The 19,891-nt window shown below is 47.2% G+C and overlaps 1 protein-coding gene across 3 annotated transcripts in view; it reads right to left on the bottom strand.

Annotated features, from left to right (window-relative positions):
• Positions 1–19,891, bottom strand: part of GLP2R (glucagon like peptide 2 receptor) — a 471,983-nt gene that overhangs the window by 73,971 nt on the left and 378,121 nt on the right. For 2 of the 3 annotated variants that reach the window (XM_088482732.1, XM_088482731.1), the window contains exon 3: positions 18,401–18,505. The exons of the other annotated variant lie outside the window; for it this stretch is intronic. In XM_088482732.1, the coding sequence (XP_088338858.1) occupies positions 18,401–18,505 (105 nt within the window). The remainder of the gene's footprint in view (positions 1–18,400; positions 18,506–19,891) is intronic. 3 annotated transcript variants of the gene reach the window in all.

Raw genomic sequence — 19,891 nt, 5'->3', positions numbered from 1 at the left:
AAGGAGGGGGTATGCACCTGAATCAAGCGCAGTGGAGAATGATTTCCGTGTTGTGCAAGGTTCTCCAGCCCTTCAAACTTGCCACACGTGAAGTCAGTTCAGACACTGCCAGCTTGAGTCAGGTCATTCCCCTCATCAGGCTTTTGCAGAAGCAGCTGGAGAAAGTGAAGGAGGAGCTAAGATGGAGCGATTCCGCTCGGCATGTGGGACTTGTGGATGAAGCCCTTCATTCGCTTTGCCAGGATTCCAGGGTGGTCAATCTGTTGAAATCAGACCACTACATTTTGGCCACCGTGCTCGATCCTAGGTTTAAAGCCTATGTGGTGTCTCTCTTTCCGGCCGACACAAGCCTGCAGAGGTGCAAAGACCTGCTGGTGAACACACTGTCAGCTGAAGCGGAATGTGACACGTCAACAGCTCCTTCTTCATTTTCTCCCGCAACTGGGGCTGCCAGGAAAAAACTTAGGTATCCTAAGCAACCCGCTGGCGGTGATGCAGGGCAGGCAGGACCAAGTTTGGACATCTGGTCCGGACTGAAGGACCTGGCAACAATTTCTGACATGTCTACTGTCACTGCATATGATACTGTCACCATTGACAGAATGGTGGAGGATTACATCGGTGACAGCATCCAAGTAGGCATGTCAGACAGTCCATACCTGTACTGGCAGGAAAAAGAGGCAATTTGGAGGCCCCTGTACAAACTGGCTCTATTTTACATGAGTTGCCCCCCCTCCAGTGTGTACTCCGAAAGAGTGTTTAGTGCAGCCGGGAACCTTGTCAGCGAAAGGCGTAGGAGGTTGCTTCCACAGAATGTGGAGAAGATGATGTTCATCAAAATGAATTATCAGCTCTTCCAGGGAGACCAGCCTCCAGAACGTACAGAGGGACCTGTGGTGGTGGATTCAAGTGGGGACGAGTTAATACTTTGTGAGGATGAGGATGTACACACTGAAGAGGGTGAGGAATCGGTGGATGAGGAGGATGAGGATGACATCTTGCCTCCGTAGAGCCAGTTTGTGCAGGGACAGATTAATTGCCAGCTTGTTTTGTGGGGGCCCAAACGAACCAATCATTTCAGCCACAGTTGTGTGGCAGACCCTGGCGCTGAAATGATTGGTTTGTTAAAGTGTGCATGTCCTGTTTATACAACATAAGGGTGGGTGGGAGGGCCCAAGGACAATTCCATCTTGCACCTCTTTTTTTTCTTTGCATTATGTACAGTTTGGGGCCTAGTTTTTCAAACTGCCATCCTGTCTGCCACTGCAGTATCACGCCTAGATGGGTCACGTGTTTGTGCCGCCCACTCGTGTCGCTTAGCATAGTCATCCAGCTACCTCGGTGCAACCTTTTGGACATAAAAACACTATTGTGAGGTGTGAGGTGTTCAGAATAGACTGGAAATGAGTGGAAATTAAGGTTATTGAGGTTAATAATAGCATAGGAGCAGAAAAACCTACAAATTCTGTGATTTTAGCTGTTTTTATGCTTTTTTTCAAAAAAATACAGATCCAAAACACAAAACCCAGAACCCAAAACACGGAAGGGTGGTTTTGGCAAAACCAATCCAGATCCAAAACACGAAGAAAGATCCAGATCCAAAACCAAAACACAAAACACGAAAAGTGGCCGGTGCACACCCCTAGTTTGAATGCCGTTTCCTGGGATTGCATAAATTAGCCACTGCGATTGTATGCACACCTTGAGTACTCAGTGTGAGCGACGAGACTTGCAGTTTCTGTGGCTAGTCAGACCTGGTGTAAATGTTGCGTGATGGGCCAATGTGCATTGATAGATCTGATGTATACACAAGAGTGCGAGCTAGTGCGGATGTGAGAAAGTGGGCATCTCTATACCGGATGAGCTGAGGCAGGCATAAGCTTACTTTTGCAGCTTCATTTCGTGTGAATTCACAGTTGCGTATGCAATAGCAACTCTTTCTGAATCAGGCCCTTAATACATTACTCTGAATTTGTCACCACCTTTCATTTCTATGTTACTGTATGTCACCCAGCTGCATTTTACCGCTATAGACATTGTATTGTACTCATTATGGGCCATCCTTACTGTATACTGTCATTACATGGTGTAAAGACGTCTGGACTAAAGACGCACGGGCAGTTTTTTATAAAGAAAGATCATTTCAGGTTCAATATTCTTAAAGTACTCTGCTCAACTTTATCTATTGTTCCACACTTTCCCTTCATCTCTATGTTATGGCACCAAGCTGCATTAGACTCTAAACCACTGGATGGGTCCCTTCCCCCCAAACCTAAGCCAGCATGAGTCATTCATCACAAATCTCACAGGGGAGTGGGAGAGTGGAAGCTGCCTATAGTATGAAAGTGTTACATACTGAGATTTGTGCCATGCTGATGGTCCTTGCAATTTCGGTAGCCTCCAGGGGCGCTGCTTTAAATGATCACTTTGTGTCAAGACAAAACCGCTATAGACATAATATTGTATCCCATTAGGGAGCAAAGTCATTTCATTATCGATATTATTATACCTTCAAAGCTTTCAATAAAAGCATATCAAATTATGGGCCTGATTCAGACCCACTCGCAAGAGGCTGTCCGCTCGCAAGTGGGTCGATGTTGTGCACTGCGCATGTGCACGATGGCGGGAGCTCCGTCGTGCGCATGCGCCAGTCGCGACGAGCGAAGGACTTTCCTTCGCTCGTTGTGTCTAATCAAAGGGGGCGTGCTGTCGATGTTGATTGACAGCATGCCCCCTTTGGTGGGCGTGCCTCCCAGACGGGGGCGTTCCCAAGGGAACGCCTACCGTCAGAAGCCGGCCCACTGACATCACTAGTGATGTCAGTGGGAGTGATTTTGGCTCTGATAGAGCCAAATCACTCCGGGCCTTGCGGTTGAAAAACTCAACCGCAGGCTCCGGCTCGCAGTGGCGATGGTCGCGATGGTCAAGACCATCGCGGCCATCAAACTGCACGCTCGTATAGGCTGTGGGTGGTGACCCACAGCTATACGAGCGTCCAGGAGGACGCTCCATAATTATGGAGGACGGCCCTCATTCAGAGCTTGCGCTCTGCTCAGAGCGTACGGCTCTGAATGAGGGCCTATGTTCACTATTGTTCTTGTACTGTGTGGAACTCACTGCATGCTTTAGCATCTCCCCTCCACCATCACTCATTTCTATTCAATCCCACTGAGCTCACTGACCTGGTGGATAGTGTCAATGATCTGTGTGTGTGTGTGTGTGTGTGTGTGTGTTAGATCCAGGTGGAACTATAAGTCTCATGAAGAGCACATGACTTAAGGCAACACTGATGGTGCGACATTAGACGAGCGGTGCGACATGTAGTGCACCTGGTGAATAGCGGTAATGATCAGTATCTTAAAGGTGCAACACGTAGTACACCCGATGGATTGCATCAATGATCAGTGTGCAGGGGCGGATTGGCCATTACTTTTATCGGGAAGAATCCTGGTGGGCCAATTGGTGTGTGGGGCCGCTTGTCAATTGTGGCCCCGCCCCCCGAATTGCATCATCCGGCTGTCACTTTGTTTTAGCATGACAGGCATCCCGGCTGCCTGTCACAGTTAGTCTAGAGCTCTGCTGCCCGCAGCCCGCCTCTTCTCGCGAGAAGGGGCTTTATTTACTGTTGAAGGGAGCTGTCTCCTACGCTGCCAGCACCCGGAAAAGAGAGCAGCGAATCCGCGGCTGGCGGCAGCAGGTGGAGTAAGTAACGGGGCCGCTTAGGCAGCCAGCCCGATTGTCTCCTCTCCACTGACCCCTCCCCAGGCTGTGAAGTTAAATTTTAACTTCACAGCCTAAGGAGGGGGCAGAGTGCAGAGTTGACAATCGGGGCTGGCTGCCTGAGGGACTCAGGCAGAATGGGGCTGGGGTGGCTGCCTGGGAGTCTCTTCCGCCCCTGTCCTGTCGTATGCTTCCATTGGATGCTGCCTGGCGGCCGGGGTGGTGATTGTGTGGTGGTATTAGCTGGGCCGGACGCTACTGCTGCTGCAGCAGCTGCTCTCCGTAGACGCGCCCTACGGCCAGTGACCTCCTCAGGGCTCCTCATATTGCCGCACATCCGCAGCATGGCGCCCCAACCGCTGCACATCCAGGAGCAAACGACGTGAGATACTGTGTGTTCAGCAAAAGGTACAACCAGGGGGAGAGGGCTCAGCTGCTACAGAACCTCTTCCGGGGGAAGGGGGGGTAGCGGAGCTCAGCTTCTGCAGAACCTCTTCTCGATGGGGGGACACAATCTTTTGGATTTTCCTGTGTCTGTCCCCTCAGTGTCTCTCTCCTGCCCCTGGGTCTCTCTCTCCTGCCCCTGGGTCTCCCCCTCCCACCCCTCAGTCTCTCTCTCCTGGCCCTCAGTCTCTCTCTCTATCTCCTGGTCCTCAGTCTCTCTCTCCTGCCCCTCAGCCTCTCTCTCTCCTGCCCCTCAGCCTCTTATGCTTCTGCCCCTTGGCGTCTTATGCTCCTGCCCCTCAACCTCTTTCTCTCTTGCCCCTCAGCCTTTTTCTCTCCTGCCCCTCAGTGTCATACTCTCCTGCCCCTCAGTGTCACAATCTCCTGCCCTCAGTGTCACACTCTCCTGCCCCTCAGTGTCACACTCTCCTGCCCCTCAGTGTCACACTCTCCTGCCCCTCAGTGTCACACTCTCCTGCCCCTCAGTGTCACACTCTCCTGCCCCTCAGTGTCACACTCTCCTGCCCCTCAGTGTCACACTCTCCTGCCCTCAGTGTCACACTCTCCTGCCCCTCAGTGTCACACTCTCCTGCCCCTCAGTGTCACACTCTCCTGCCCCTCAGTGTTACACTCTCCTGCCCCTCAGTGTCATACTCTCCTGCCCCTCAGTGTCACACTCTCCTGCCCTCAGTGTCACACTCTCCTGCCCCTCAGTGTCACACTCTCCTGCCCCTCATTGTCATACTCTCCTGCCCCTCAGTGTCACACTCTCCTGCCCCTCAGTGTCACACTCTCCTGCCCCTCAGTGTCACACTCTCCTGCCCCTCAGTGTCATACTCTCCTACCCCTCAGTGTCATACTCTCCTGCCCTTCAGCCCCTTTCTCTCCAGCCCATCAGCGTCTGTCTTTTCCGAAAGGTATAACCGGGGAAGGGAGGGAGGCCTTGAGTCTCAGCTGCTGCAGAACCTCTTCCCAGCTTTGTATTGTCCTGTCCCATCTCAGACATTGTACATGGTGTATATAGAGAGGCCTCCTGTCAGATATTGTATATAGTGATGCATTATAGTGTGTGTCCTGTGTGATACATGGTAGAGGATAGTAGGACCGCTGGTACTATTAGAAGAAACAACTGAGGGACAGTAATCATCAGTAAGACAACAATTCTAATTAAATCATATTACTGATGTAAATGGTACCAAATTAGCAAATATATTTTATTAATATAAATTTGTTTCATATGGGAAACCCACATTTATTATCTGGTTGTACCTCTGTTGCATGATAATGACATTGGTTTTATTGCGACACATACAGGTGACTTCCAGACCATGGGATCTCGTGCATGAATAGTAAATACTAACTCAAGACATTGCCTGTCCAGGGAGGATCAATTTGTTCAGAGGTTCTCTGTTGCAGAGAAATCATATAGGTAAGAAAATGCTCATTCACATGCTTGCTGTGGTTATTCACTGGAGAGAAGGACTGTGGACAAGCCCATCAGCTCCTGGAGCGGTGGGCATGCCCCTAGCATGACTGAAACAGGGGGAGTGGCATGTGGGCATGGCTTTTCACATTAGGCCACACCCATTTCCACGAGGCCACACCCACTGCACATTGGACCACTTTGACACATTTTTCCAGGGCCATTTTCAGTTCCCAATCCGCCCGTCAGTGTGTGTGTGTGTGGCTTGCTACTGAGTCAGGGGCTGGCTGGCAACTTTTAGCCTTGGGGGCAAATGCATGCAGGCGGTCCTGGCAGAGGAGTAGCGTGTAGCCAGGGTGCCCGAAAAACGTGCGTGCTACGGCGCCCCTCCCTCAAGTGTTCCAGGGAGGAGGCGGGTCCATATGGGATTAATGTAAAGTCGTGGTGCCCATATGCAGTGCCCCCCTGTGCCCCAGGAGAGGACCTCCTTATGCAGGCCTCCAGTAGTGCCCCCAGTAGTGATCTCTCCTATGCAGTGCCCCTTATACAGTGCCCCCAGTAGTGGTCCCACCTGTGCAGTGCCCCTTGTGCCCCCAGTAGTAAGCCCCTTATATAGTGCCCCCAGTAGTGGTACCCCCTATGCAGTGCTCCTTATATAGTGCCCCCAGTAGCAGTCCACACCCCATGCAGTGCCCCCAATAGTGGTAACCCTTATGCAGTGCCCCTTAAATAGTGGCCCCAGTTGTAGTCTCCCCCCTATGCAGTACCCGCAGTATTGCCCTTTTTGTAGAGCCCCCAGCAGTGGTCCCTCGATGCAGTGCCCCCAGTGGTAGTCCCCTCCTCCCTATGTAGTGCCCCTAGTAGTAGTCCCCTCCCCCCTATGCAGTGCCCCTAGTAGTTGTCCCCTCCCCTTGTAGTGCCCATAGTAGTAGTAGTCCCCCCTTGTAGTGCCGCAGTAGTAGTCCCCACTTGTAGTAGTAGTCCCCACAGTAGTAGTCCCCCCCCTTGAAGTGCCCCCAGTTATAATCCCCAGTAGTGGTCCCCCCTTGTAGTGCCCCCAGTAGTGATCTCCCCCTTGTAGTACCCCCAGTAGTGGTCTACCTCTAGTAGTGCCCCCAGTGGTGGTTCCCCTTTGTAGTGCCCCCAGTAGTGGTATCCCTCTTGTAGTTCCCCCAGTAGTAGTCCCTCCCTCTTGTAGTGCCCCCAGTAGTGTTTCCCCTTTGTAGTGCCCCCAGTAGTAGTCCCTCCCTCTTGCAGTGCCCCCAGTAGTGGTTCCCCCTTTGTAGTGCCCCCAGTAGTAGTCCCTCCCTCTTGTAGTGCCCCCAGTAGTGGTTCCCCCTTTGTAGTGCCCCCAGTAGTAGTCCCTCCCTCTTGTAGTGCCCCCAGTAGTGGTTCCCCCTTTGTAGTGCCCCCAGTAGTCCCCCCCTTGTAGTGCCCCCAGTAGTAGTAGTCCCCCCTTGTATTGCCCCCATTAGTAGTAGTCCCCCCCTTGCAGTGCCTCCAGTAGTGGTTCCCCTTTTGTGGTGTCCCCAGTAGTGGTCTCTCCCTTGTAGTGCCAGCCCCCCCCAGTAGACACACGTAGTGAAAAAAAAACAAAAAACACTTACCTGAATCCCCGCTCCCGCCGTCGCCATCCGCTCCTCCGTCTGTCCTTCCCGGGCCGGGCTGCTCTGCATTATGGGAGAGACGTCATATGACGTCATGACGCCTCTCCCATTGCCCACTGCGGGAGCCGGAAGATGGAGCGGCTCCTGCAGTGGGCGCAGCAGCAGCTAATGAGAGTCTGTCAGACTCTCATTGGCTGCTGCTCAAAAAAACACACAGCTGCTGGAGCCGGCGGCTTGGTGTTTGTCACTTGTGTAGCGCTGACCGAACTCCGTCCGGTCAGCGCTACACACGCGGTGCAGTCTGTGTCACAGTGACACAGACTGCCCGCGGCCCGCATGACGCTGCGGCCCGGGGGGCACATGGCACCCTGCCCCCCGGCCCAGCCCGCCACTGTACTGAGTCATACAGTGTATATGGGTGCAAGGAGACACTTACTGTGATTGAGCTTTTGTGTTTTTATTTTGCTCCTAAATTGAGACCCAGGTGGAACTATAAGTCTCAGCATGTCAGCAGGCAATTTTCAAACACAGCCTGTGACATGGCAGTTAGGAACTGATTGGCTTGTCCCTTATCACCATTCACTTTGGGGCCCATTTATCAAAGTTAATTTGAGGTAAATTCCCCGAAAACGCCAGTTTTCGGGGGTTTACCTCAAATATTAAGTATCCCTCGGATGTATGAAAGAGGGACCAGAGTAGGCATCTCCGATACCTGCTGCGATCCCTCCATTGCCGCCCGCAGCCGCCTCCCCCATAGGTTTCTAGGGGGGATGCGATGCTGCCAAATGTATCAATATCGGGAATGCGAAGCATTCCCGATATTGGCCCCAGCAGCTAACGCTATCTGAATATAGCGTTAGCCGCTGTAGTCTATGGGGACTTACCGCATTTCAGCCAGCGGAGGGATCTCCCAGATCCCTCCGCCAGCAATGGGCGCCGCTCATGTGCAGTCTGCGGGACTGCGCATGCGCAGCAGTCCCGCTTGTACTCAGGCCACATCGCAGGGAAGGGCTCCTTTCGGAGCCCGTCTCTCTGCATGTGCCGGTACATACATTCAGCCGGTATGATCGCATTTTGCAATGCGATCATGGGCGGTACTGGATGCCCTGATCGCATTGCAAAATGCGATCTTTAATAAATGGGCCCCTTTATCTCCTAACAAAGCTTAGTAAATAGACCCCAAAGTCATATAGAAAACTGTATGTAAAAATATAGCTGCCATGTCCCTAGACGCACGCCCAAGTATTTAGTCGCATACTGTAGAAATGTAATGTAATGACCAGTAAAATTATTACTAGTTTTATAATAGCCATCACCCTAGTCACATACAGCACTGTAGAGTAGCGATACATACTGGATCCTGCATGTATGCCATGCTTCGTTGCGGTTGCCTGCCTCGTAGCTCTCGTTGGCCATTTTGTCTATTTCCAGGTGTCAGCTGAAGGTTCAGACACATGCAACAACAATGCAAGTATACTTTCACCTGGAAGACCTGCAATGTTTAGTGCTCCTTCACCACTGGCCATATTTGGAACCCCATTGCCTGATATATCTGTACTCTTTGTACAGGGCATCCCAGGTACCAGAATTGGACCAAGCATGTCAAGTTTGATGGAAGCCGACATAAAATACTGATTCCCAACCATTTGAAAAAAAAATATCCTGTCAAGATGCCGGGAAATTTTCAGGATTGGAAAGGATGAATTACAGTAACAAAGATAAAGGACATATTGAATGGGTTGCTACGGATGGCCAGAAAACAGCCATGGAGGACGGTAATCAGAGGGGCAGTGGTGAAAGGACAGCAAACTTCCAACAGTGAAACACCAACCACTGCCATCCACATGACCTTAAACGAATGTGATGTGATGAAGGATCCAGAGTTCATGGTCTAACCTAACACATCAATAAATAAAATACAGTATTGTACTGTGGTGGGTACTCTAATGTGATTACTGCATACACCAGTGGTTCCCAAACTTGGTCTTCAAGGCACCCTAACAGTACCAATTAAGGTATCTGTGCTGAAGTATGGATAGCCTTTAAACCTGAACTGTTATGGTGCCTTGAGGACAAAGTTTGGGAACCTGTGGCAGAAACATTAATTGAGGACTGCATTGTACTAAATAACATTATTGTTAAACTGCATACCAAAGTTTTTTTGTCAAACTCAATCCTCATCAACCCTAACCGTTCTCACTTTCCAGGTATGCAAGCTGTTGCTAAGGTGTACAGCATTTTAGTCTCACAATAATTCAAAGATCCACATGTGTTGTGAGGGTATACAATCGGGAAACCGGCTGCCTTAATACCGACAGCCGGCTTCCCGACTGTCATATCCCGGCGAGGGTGAAATGCCAGGCGTCTATATCTAGACGCCTGTCATTTCCCCGGCACCCGGAGACAGGCGCCCGGCATCCCGATCGAAGGGATGCCGGGCGCCGCAAGCGGACAGCTGCGGGGGGGGAGGGTTAGGTTTAGGCCACCCGGGGGGGACTTAGGGTTAGGCACCCCCCGGGAGGGTTAGGGTTAGGCTAGGAGGAAAGAGGGTTAGGGTTAGGCATCCCCGGGGGGGGGGACTTAGGGTTAGGCACCACCCCGGGGGACTTAGGTTTTGGCAGCGGGGAAGGGGGGGTTAGGGTTAGGCACTTGGGGGGGAGGTTAGGGTTAGGCAGCCCTAAGGAGGGTTAGGGTTAGGTGGTTAGGTTAGATCAGTTTATACTTATCATAGCGACGATCTGGATTTCCAGCGCTGTCGTGCTTCCGCTGCCGGGAACTCTGCTTTTGTCGGCCAGGCGCTGCCAGGAATTGAACCGCCAGCCATGCCAATTCCATCTTATGCCACCCAGCTGCATTAGACTCTAATCCACTATTGACATGGTGGGGGGCAGCTCTGGAGAAATACTGTACAATAACTACTCTTCGGTACATACATTATTGACAGTACTGTACAGTACATCAGTATTTCATACTCTGTCCTCAGGATCCCTAACATGTTGCATAAGATAGGGATGAAGGGATGAGGAAAGTGTGGAGCAATACATAAAGTTGAGCAGAGCACTTTAAGAGTATTGAATCTTTTTATGAAAAACTGCCCGTGCATCTTTAGTCCAGGCTTCTTAACACTATGTAATGACAGTATACAGCCCACAATGAGTACAATACAGTAAAATACAATGTCTATAGCGGTTTAGAGTAAAATGCAGCTGGGTGGCATAACATATAAATGAAAGGTGGTATCAAGTTCAGAGCAATTTATTAAGGATAGCAGAGTACTTTTAAAAATATTGAACTTGAACTGCTCTGTGTCCATGAAATGCTATGCCTGCGTCTTCATACCAACGCAGATATGTATTCTTATAAATCACAGGAATCACACACTAAGGGCCAGTTGTACTAAGCTCTGAAAGTGCTAAACTGGAGAGTGATAAACCACCAGCCAATCAGCTCCCAACTGTCATTTTTCAAACACAGCCTGTAACATGACAGTTGGGAGCTGAGTGGCTGACAGTTTATCACTTTTCAGAGCTTAGTACATCTCCCTGTCAATAATTGAATCCTTTATTACAAAGTCAACTGCAGCTCTGGATTCATGACAAACCGCAGTTCAGTACTATTGTATAGTGTAACGTATAACAAGTTGCGTCAACCAAACAGCCGCCGGCGTTACAGAAGCTTTGTTGGCTATTTGCTGCATGCGCAGTGCAGTTTAGGAAAAGCGACTTCTGGTGGACAGAAAGCTGTATTATACTCTACGGCTTTTCCAACACCTCAGTTCGTTACATTGCGACTTCCTGCAGCATAATACGACTTAGAAAACCAAGCAGCGTAACGGCAGGGCTCGCTACATGGTGTATGGAGAAAAGATGTAGCAGGACACATCTGTAATCTCTGAAGAGAAGAGATTCCTATTAGAAATTACAGTGCATGCACCTTGGACCAACAAGCAGTTAACACATATCACATCAGTGCATTACTGAATGATTTTATTTCTCAACAAATCAGCAAACAACTTGGCAGCAAAGTGATAACGATCACAATAATTTTATTGTCGGCTAGGACACTGCATATGGAAAAATGAGATTGACTGGAAGGGAGGAGGATGTAGACTGCTGGGAAAACAATCACAGGATCCCGTGGGATGCAGTCAGAATGCTGACCACTGGGATTCCGGTGGTAAGAATGCAGATACCGGAATCACGACACTTGTCAGAATATCGGCGCCGGCATCCCAACCGTCGGAATCCAGAATGCAAGCACTGGGGTTCAGGGGAGGGTAGGGTAAGGGGTTAGAGTTAGGCACTAGGGGGAGGGTTAGGGTTAGGCTGAGGGGGGAGGTTACGGTTAGGCTGTGGGGGGAGGTTAGGTTTAGCCTGCGGGGAGGGAGAGCTAGGTTTAGGCACATTGGGGGTCATTCAGACCCGCTCGCAGGACGCTCGCAAGCGGGTCGATGTTACCCCAATGGAGGGAGCTCCGTCGTGCGCATGCACGAGACCCGGACAGCGACAGCCATGCTGTCGCTCCGGGTCTCGCACCAAAGGGGGTGTGCTGTCGCTGGTGACTGACAGCACGCCCCCTTTGGTAGGCGTGCCGGGGGTGTGGCTGCCAGACGGAGGCGTTCCCATGGGAACGTCTACCGTCTGGGTCCGGCCCCACTGACATCACTAGTGATGTCAGTGGGAGTGATTTTGGCTCTGATAGAGCCAAAATCACTCCAGGGTCACTGAGACCCTACCGCAGGGTCTCGTCGCAAGCCCGATGGTCACGATGGTCTTGACCATCGCGACCATCTTTTTGGCCGCTCGCATATGCTGTGGGTGGTCACCCACAGCTATGCGAGCGGCCAGGAGGCCGCTCCATTTTTAGGTAGGAGGGCCCTGATTCAGAGCGAGCGCTCTGGTCAGAGCGTCCAGCTCTGAATCAGGCCCATAGGGTGGAGGTTAGGTTTAGACCTTGGAGAGGGAGGATTAGGGTAAGATGTTAGGCTTACTTACCTGGGGGCGCTGCCATTCTAACCTGGTCAGCATCCCTAGTGCCGGCATCCCGTACCCAACCCGATCCCGCTTTAGCGATAATGTCCATAAGGACAAACAGAAAGATGTCGTTAGCTAACACAGCCACGTTCTGAAAAGCTAAGCTACTGTAAGCTTTTCCGAGCTTGATAAATAGACCCAGATCATAGTTCTCTGTGAGATAATGGGGACTGCAGTCTGCTGAGTTAGTATAGTAACAGTAATGCAGGAGATATCACTGATATCTCCTGCATTAGGCTATTTTTAGATAGCCACAAATTCAATTGCTGTAAATGTAAATGTGGATTGGACTCACGTTATATTTTATCTTGAAAACTAACTGCATATACTGGACACCAATGGCCTGGCAATCCCATGCAGCTATAAACTGTGCCCAGTGCCTTCACAATGGTGTTCAAATAGAATTATCAAAGGCACGACACTCAGGTCAGGAAACAACTCACACAGCTACAGCAGCTATAGTAGTCAACGTACCAATTATTTAGGGGTCTATTCATCATCACTTAATTTCTGCAAAAGCAGGTAGAAATTAACATTTTCACCTGCTTTTGTAGAAATTAAGTTTTCGGGCCATTCATCAAAAAGGTAGTGCTCCCTCCACTGGACGCTGGGGCTTTTGTGCACCTGCGTGACCTGTAGATCATGCAGGCGTACTAGTTTCACTGCTCCGAAAGGAGAAGTGAAAAGATTCACCGGCTCCGAAAGGAGCAGTGAAGAGACTCGGGAAGACAGCTGATTTTCAGATCAGCTGTCTCTGCGCCGGAGCAATGATGAATTTGCGTCGATTTGGCATGGTAATTATCAGGGTCCCTGATAATTAACATAATGAAAGGGACCTTACTGTCTTACTGAAACGTTGATTACTATAGTTGCTGTAGCTGTGTGAGTTATCTGCTGACCTGTTTGCTGTTCCTTTGATATTTCTATATACAGTATTTGTATACAGTATATATTTCTATATATTTGTATACAGTATGTATACAAATATATATTTGTGTACTATATATATATATATATATATAGATAGATAGATAGATAGATAGATAGATAGATAGATAAATAGATAGATATATAGATATGTAAAAAAAAATTAAAATCATTCCTGTTGTGGGTTATTTTGATTGCATGGCTTTTTTTATTTCGCAATATTACATTTAGCTATTATGATGTTGTGTCATATGTAATAAATATTGTGTTTAAATTTGTCAAGACTGTGTTTGCATCCTGCGGAGTCTTCTTTTATGTTATGGCAACAATATTCTAAATATTTTCTCATGTAGGAAACATCAAACATAATATACTATCTTTATATACTCTATATATTGTATTTAGAATTACTTCGAAATACACATTTCATAGCTCAAGGCCTCTGGTAACAAAAAAGATGACATGTAACTGCATCAACATCTGTGAAATCACATAATCTTTACCATAAATGTGTGAGTTATTTGTAGAGCTATTTTGTAAATACAATGAAGCTTTATTTTAAGTTGCAATTGGGAGTTGAAAAGTTAGTTCTACTGTTGTATGAGCTCCACATCCAGTATAGAATTTGTTGGATAGAAACTGAAATAAAACCAAAACAGTGCACATCCCCCACCGCCACCAGTTTAATTTTTAAACTTTAGGCCCAGGCAGTGCTGGTCTCTTATGGATTGCTCAGACGCGTCCCGGGCCATGACCTAAGGAGACGCGGTGGCGTGACATCATAGGTCACGCATGCCGCGTCGCTGTCCCTCCCGCCCGCACTATGCTCACTGCTCTGCTCTGTAGTGAGTGACTAAGTGGGTCTCTTACCACTACAGTGTTGCAGCAACATCTGCAGCTGAGGAACAGGGACAACTGCGATCTCTGCTATTGAAAGGTAGGGGGCAATTTTTGTGGGGGGCCATTGTGATTGTGATTTCTTCTGTTGGGGCCACTGTTATTGTGTTCTGTTTTCTCTGTGGGGGTCACTGTTGTGTTTTTTCTGTGGGGGCCACTCTTGTGTTTGTTTTCTGTGAGGGGCACTGTTATTGTGTTTTTTCTGTGGGAGCCATTGTGATGGGGCAATTGTGATTGTGTTTAATTTCTACAAATTTTAACAGGAATAATAACAATCAACAACATATATTAAATATATGTTGATATTAATTGTTAAATATTATATTTGAAAAAAAAACTAATTATGTGCCTTGGCAGTGTCAACATTTTGTTTAGTGCACCGCGAGTTATAAAAGGTTGAAAATCACTGTTCTAGAAAATAATAGCTAGAATCTGATTGGTTGCTATGGGCAACATCTCCACTTCTAAAAACCCGCACGTTAGTAAATATACTCCTAGATCTGTACATTTAAGTAAAGGCTTACATTACATCCAAGTTTTTAGCTGTTTCTCTTATAATCCACCCTACAGTATGTGCTAAGATAGTGAAGCATAAGTTTCTGGGGGATTAGATCATAATGAATATTTTGGATCTCCTGGATGGCAACGGGGAGAGTGTCGTAAAGTTGAGGCTCTAATAAAATTAATAGGCCCATTATAATGTTTAGCTTATGGCCTATTACATGTTTAATTCAGAAGCATGTTAGGACAACTGGGGCCTGATTCTGAGTCTGATGTATTGTGAAACCAGTCCTATTTAACATATGCTAATGTAAGTTTCTTTTAGGCTAATACAATGATCTGTATGGCCTGAAGCGGGAAGTTGTACCGCCCACTGTTTTTACGTTGTAACCAGTGGCGGCTCCAGAGATGGGGCTGCAGCGCAGTCCAAAATTCAAATAGAAGAACCACACCAACTACCAGTGAGTCCCGGCCGGCAATGTATGGCAGTGTGTGGGGTGGCAGTTGGTGTAGCTCCCCTATTTGAATTTTGGACTGTGCTGCAGCCACGCCTCTGGAGCCTCCACTGGTTGTAACCATCATCATTAGTATCGCCACTTGCTTGTCCTATGTTGGATGCATGAGATCTGTGAGAAACCGGCCTAGTTTCAGTGTACGCGTGACTCAGGATAGCACAGTGGAAAGAAGAATGAAAGAAAGGGAACACTGAAGAAAGAAGGCTGTGTTGAAGAGGACAGAATGGCGGCAACAGATGAAGATGCCAAAAGTCCTGGAAACATGTTGGACCCTGCAAAAAAGCTTAAGCATACTGCCATGGACCAGATGAAGTCTGGGTCTGAAGCTGTGCAAAGCCCTGAGGGTGCGGGAGGTTCCACACCTCAGGTGAAGAGAGAGAAGAGTCTTCTATCGGAGGTGTGGATGGAACAGAGTAAAGTCCAGCTGAAGACCTCAGAACAGGTAGGGCCTCACTGGGGACCCACCTGTGAGTGCTCCCCCTAGACCACCATGGTTGAAAGCAGGAACTAGGCCAGAGGCGTAGGGCTTTGAGCCATCATATACTAAGGAGCCCATTGAAAATGGGCACTAGGCCCAGAACATTAGACTCCTAAACTTAGAAGACCCATTGTAGGTGGGCACTAGATCTGAGGCCCATGCACTAGGCCCCAAATTTTGGAGACCCATCATAGGCAGGCACTAGGCCTGAGGCCCAGGGCATTAGGCCCCCAACTTAGGAGGCCCATTGTAGGTGGGCACTAGGCATTAGGCCCCATACAGGAGGGTAGTATATAGCCAGGCAGGATACCAAGGGCATAAGGCCCCAGAAACTAGAGCCAATCCATTTAAAGGGGGTGGAAATCTCAATTTCTGGAAGGGCACTAGGCCCTATTATCACCAAAGCAAATGCTTGGAACCTGGGTAAGCCTGTATGGCCGGGTGTGACAAGACTTAATTTCCATGCGACTGCCCTCTGTGTGAAGGGGCTCATCCAGCTCCCATACCACGTCAGGTCCCTGGTAAAAGGGGATGACTGAAGTTGTGCAGACGCTACCCGACTGCCGCCCTTTGATGAATGGTAAAGGTACAGGTGAACTAAACTCCCTGATAATATTCTCCACATATTATATTATTTGAATAGGGAATCTGACTGGCATAGGCAGTTAGAAGGTAATAACTGTAAGGACTAAACAAACTTTTGTCTTGCATATGATGCATGGTGTTTGGATTATTTGAAACTGTGGGGAATCTGCAGAATAGGAGAGCTGGTAATTTATTACACTACACCATACCAAGTTGTTATTGTGTACTTGCTGTTTACACTAGGTTAAGCGATATGATAGGGCCCTATACCTATAGTTGTTGTTTAGAGGGGTGGCACATAGCAGGGCATATATTAGGTTGTCCTGTGGGTGGTGATATTACAGGTCTAGCAGTGACAACCCGCAAGGTGTGATACTGTGATATACTGCATCCCACAAGCTATTCACCGCTTGTATCTTGCGCCTCTACCAACATACAGTCACTGGCTGGTGGTCTGTATGCTCCGCTCAATGCTGAGTGTCTGTTATATGCATACTGTACTTGTGAGGAAGGCTGTACATTCACGTTACTGCTAAATAACCAACCCACTGGTTAAGTACTGGGCTGTTTTCTGACTTAGGAGATCCGCTGGTGTGTACTATAACTCCACCTTATCACCGCCAACAGTACACACACATTAAAGCCTTTCCTCAACCAGCCCTGACAGTATAACGAGCTGCGTCCAATTCAGAATCAGGCCCTAATCTCCATATTATTAAGGTCAGAGATAGAGTAAATATGATTTGAGTGTAGAACAGGAGTTTTAGTGTTGAAAAGACAGTTGTGAAAGAGAGGAATCTTTAAGTGGATCAGGAGCAGTATTAGGGTGTGAGATGCTGTATCGAGCATGAGTTAAGACAACTTACAGAAAACGCATTTACCAATTTGAGCAGGAACATATGAACATTTTTATGTTGGGGTACAAGATATAGTTTAATTATGGCACTCCCTCCCCCTCTATCCAGGTTACCTGTTGCTGGGTGGAGGCAGGCTGTGCATTATAGCAATAAGTTGCATGGCTTCTGCACTACATGGAGAAGGAGGTGTAATGTCTGGTCTTTTAACTTAACATCTCCTCCTCCACAGTGCAGAGTGGGGGCCATGCAGCCCCTTGCCATAATGAAAGAAAGAAATGGGAGCGCTGTCCAATGGCTGCTGATTTGAAAAATATTTAGAATTTATTGCACATAATCACATTAAAACCTAGATCAATCAATCAATAGTACACAGATGGATAATCATTTTTAAAAATAATATTAGTATCAAAATGGAACAAGCACAGATTCGGCTCTGTAAAAATATTATAAAAATACTAGAAAGTGAACTTCTTCTCAATAATTCTGGGTCAGAGCACATCAGATGTCATGTCACCAGTAGTTCAAAAAAAAGTAAATTATGATGAAGCACAGTGTTAGGTGTTAGAATATATCGTCACAGTCAGTAAGCAGATGTTGTTAGCAGGCAGTCTCAGCCAGTGGTATGAATAGGTTAGTATTTAGTAGACAGTCAGCAATACTTTAAGATGATATAATGAGCAGTACATTACCAACCAACTGAATAATCAGTGTCCAGTATGGTGAATCTTTTCCCTCACCTCTACCCCTAACATATAGGGGGTAGGATTTGAATAGCTCCTGCCGACGTTTGTGGGATGTCTCCTGGACACTTAAAAAATGTGTCTGCTATGCACACCTAGCGATCCGGGGTGCTGAGGTATCAGGCAGAGGGACCTCTACTGCTGGTCCACGGCACTCGAGGACGCTGGTAGCACTGTGTAATTCACTGGTGCCTCGCGCTTCGCTACTTCCGGTTTCAGGCTACCGGTATTGCGTTCCACCTGCTTTTCAAATGCCACTGATGCGTTTCTCCGCAGTATGACACGGCGGTTTCATCAGAGGATATAATGTGCAGTCCCTGACCATCTGTGGTAGCCGTTCCACTCGCACCTTCAAATGTCAGACTGGTGCCTGAAATCTTTGGGGAGGGGGGGGAATCAAGTCCCCCTTAACCCCCCCTCCCCTTCTCTTTACTTCCGGCGCCTATGTATGTGAGCAATGGAAAACTAAAAATAATATAATGGCAAGGTTGGCAATGTGATAATATGTAGTGAATTGAGAGAGGTTAATTAAGAGATAGGTCAAAGCTTGGTTTTGGTAGGCTTTAGATGACGCAAGGGGAAAAAGGGAAAGTAAGTGTCAAAGGGGACAGCATTTAAACAATGTTTATTATATATTGTAAAATAAAGTTAGATCACAGTTTGGATTCAATACCTTCATGTATCATAGGCAGATACCATGGACAGGGAACCGATATGTTTCCCGGGGAGGAAAACGGCCAACAAGCAAACTGATCGAATGTCCCGTTACAATATATACCTGAAATAAAACAGAACATGGTCATTTATCAAAACTACCTTCTCTGTAGCCAGATAACAATATATACTGTACATATATACAGAAATGTCCGGAAGGTGCCACAAATGTACAATACAGAATATTTAATCCTAAAGAGTCCAATACTGGTAACTTCTTTTGTACGTAATTGTTCCCCACACTTTGGAGTTCTTCCGTTGGGGTAGTGTAATGGAGATGATGGTATCTTCAATGAAGCGACGACCACAGATGGTTAGTCTTTATACAGTCAGGTCCTATAATGAGACCCTTGCACCAGATGCACCCAGAGAGTAGTACAACAGCTTTTAGTTTGAAGTATTGCAAATTTATGTTGATTTATAATTAACAGACAAAAACATATACATAAAAGCTTACTTCAATTAATATCAGAACACCACCAATTGTATATTGGCAACAATATTCCTTTATCTGGCCCTGTTATTGGGGTAAAGCTTCTTGACTGTTTTCAGACCAATATGGCGGTTCCATATAAAATCACCCACCACTGTGCATGTATATAAAAAATAGAAAGTCATATGGGAATAATATACATTTAGCACATTCTTCTGTGGTTAGACTGTTTGCAAATGGACCTAAACAGTGATATATTTATAAAATTTTTCAGAGATATTTATCATACCACCAGTTGGTATGAGAATGTATGCATTAACCTTTTTCTGTCTACCTCTTGCTTTTCAACATGTTAGAATATACATCAACTGCAGGCTGAGTATAACTTAAAATAAAAAGTTACATTACACTGGATGGTGCTATATCTTAAATTGTGACAGTACACTCTATTATACAACTTATTTTTTTTTTTTAATTCTCCACCTAAAAACATTATGAAGTCTTACAGGTACTGGTCACAATAAGGTTTATCTCACAGTCTTCCCTGCAAGATCATGCTTGCAATAAAGTAGGTGCTTGAAGGGTTCCAGTGATATTGTCACCACCCAGAAGACATCTGTAACACCCCGCTGCTCTAGTGAGGGGGATTACATGAGTATTAGATCCTTCTACTAGGTATGTCTACAGAGATGTAAGGGGAAGGCAATAAATGTATACAAACCCCGTCAGGCGGTTATTAAATTTATTTCGGCAAACACTTCCTACTAGAACAATACTTCAATTAGGCTTCTGACAGACAATATATACAACTTTGCTATATTTTCAACGTGTGCAGCTATTTTGCAGGAACTCTGGTTCGTTGTATCAACAGGAACACTGTGGAGCAAAAGGTTAGTATAGCAATACCTTGTCTGTTATATCATACATCGACAGTCAACATACAATCCTTACTAAACTAAATAAATAAATGTTAAATGAAGTCTAATTTTAACCTATTTTACTACTAACACTTCCTTG

This window comes from Taudactylus pleione, unplaced genomic scaffold, assembly GCF_031769625.1.
Source record: "Taudactylus pleione unplaced genomic scaffold, aTauple2 ptg000290l, whole genome shotgun sequence".
NCBI classification, from domain to species: domain Eukaryota; kingdom Metazoa; phylum Chordata; class Amphibia; order Anura; family Myobatrachidae; genus Taudactylus; species Taudactylus pleione.
The sequence above is the reverse complement of the archived record's forward strand: the minus strand, read 5'-3'. Positions and strand labels throughout refer to the sequence as shown.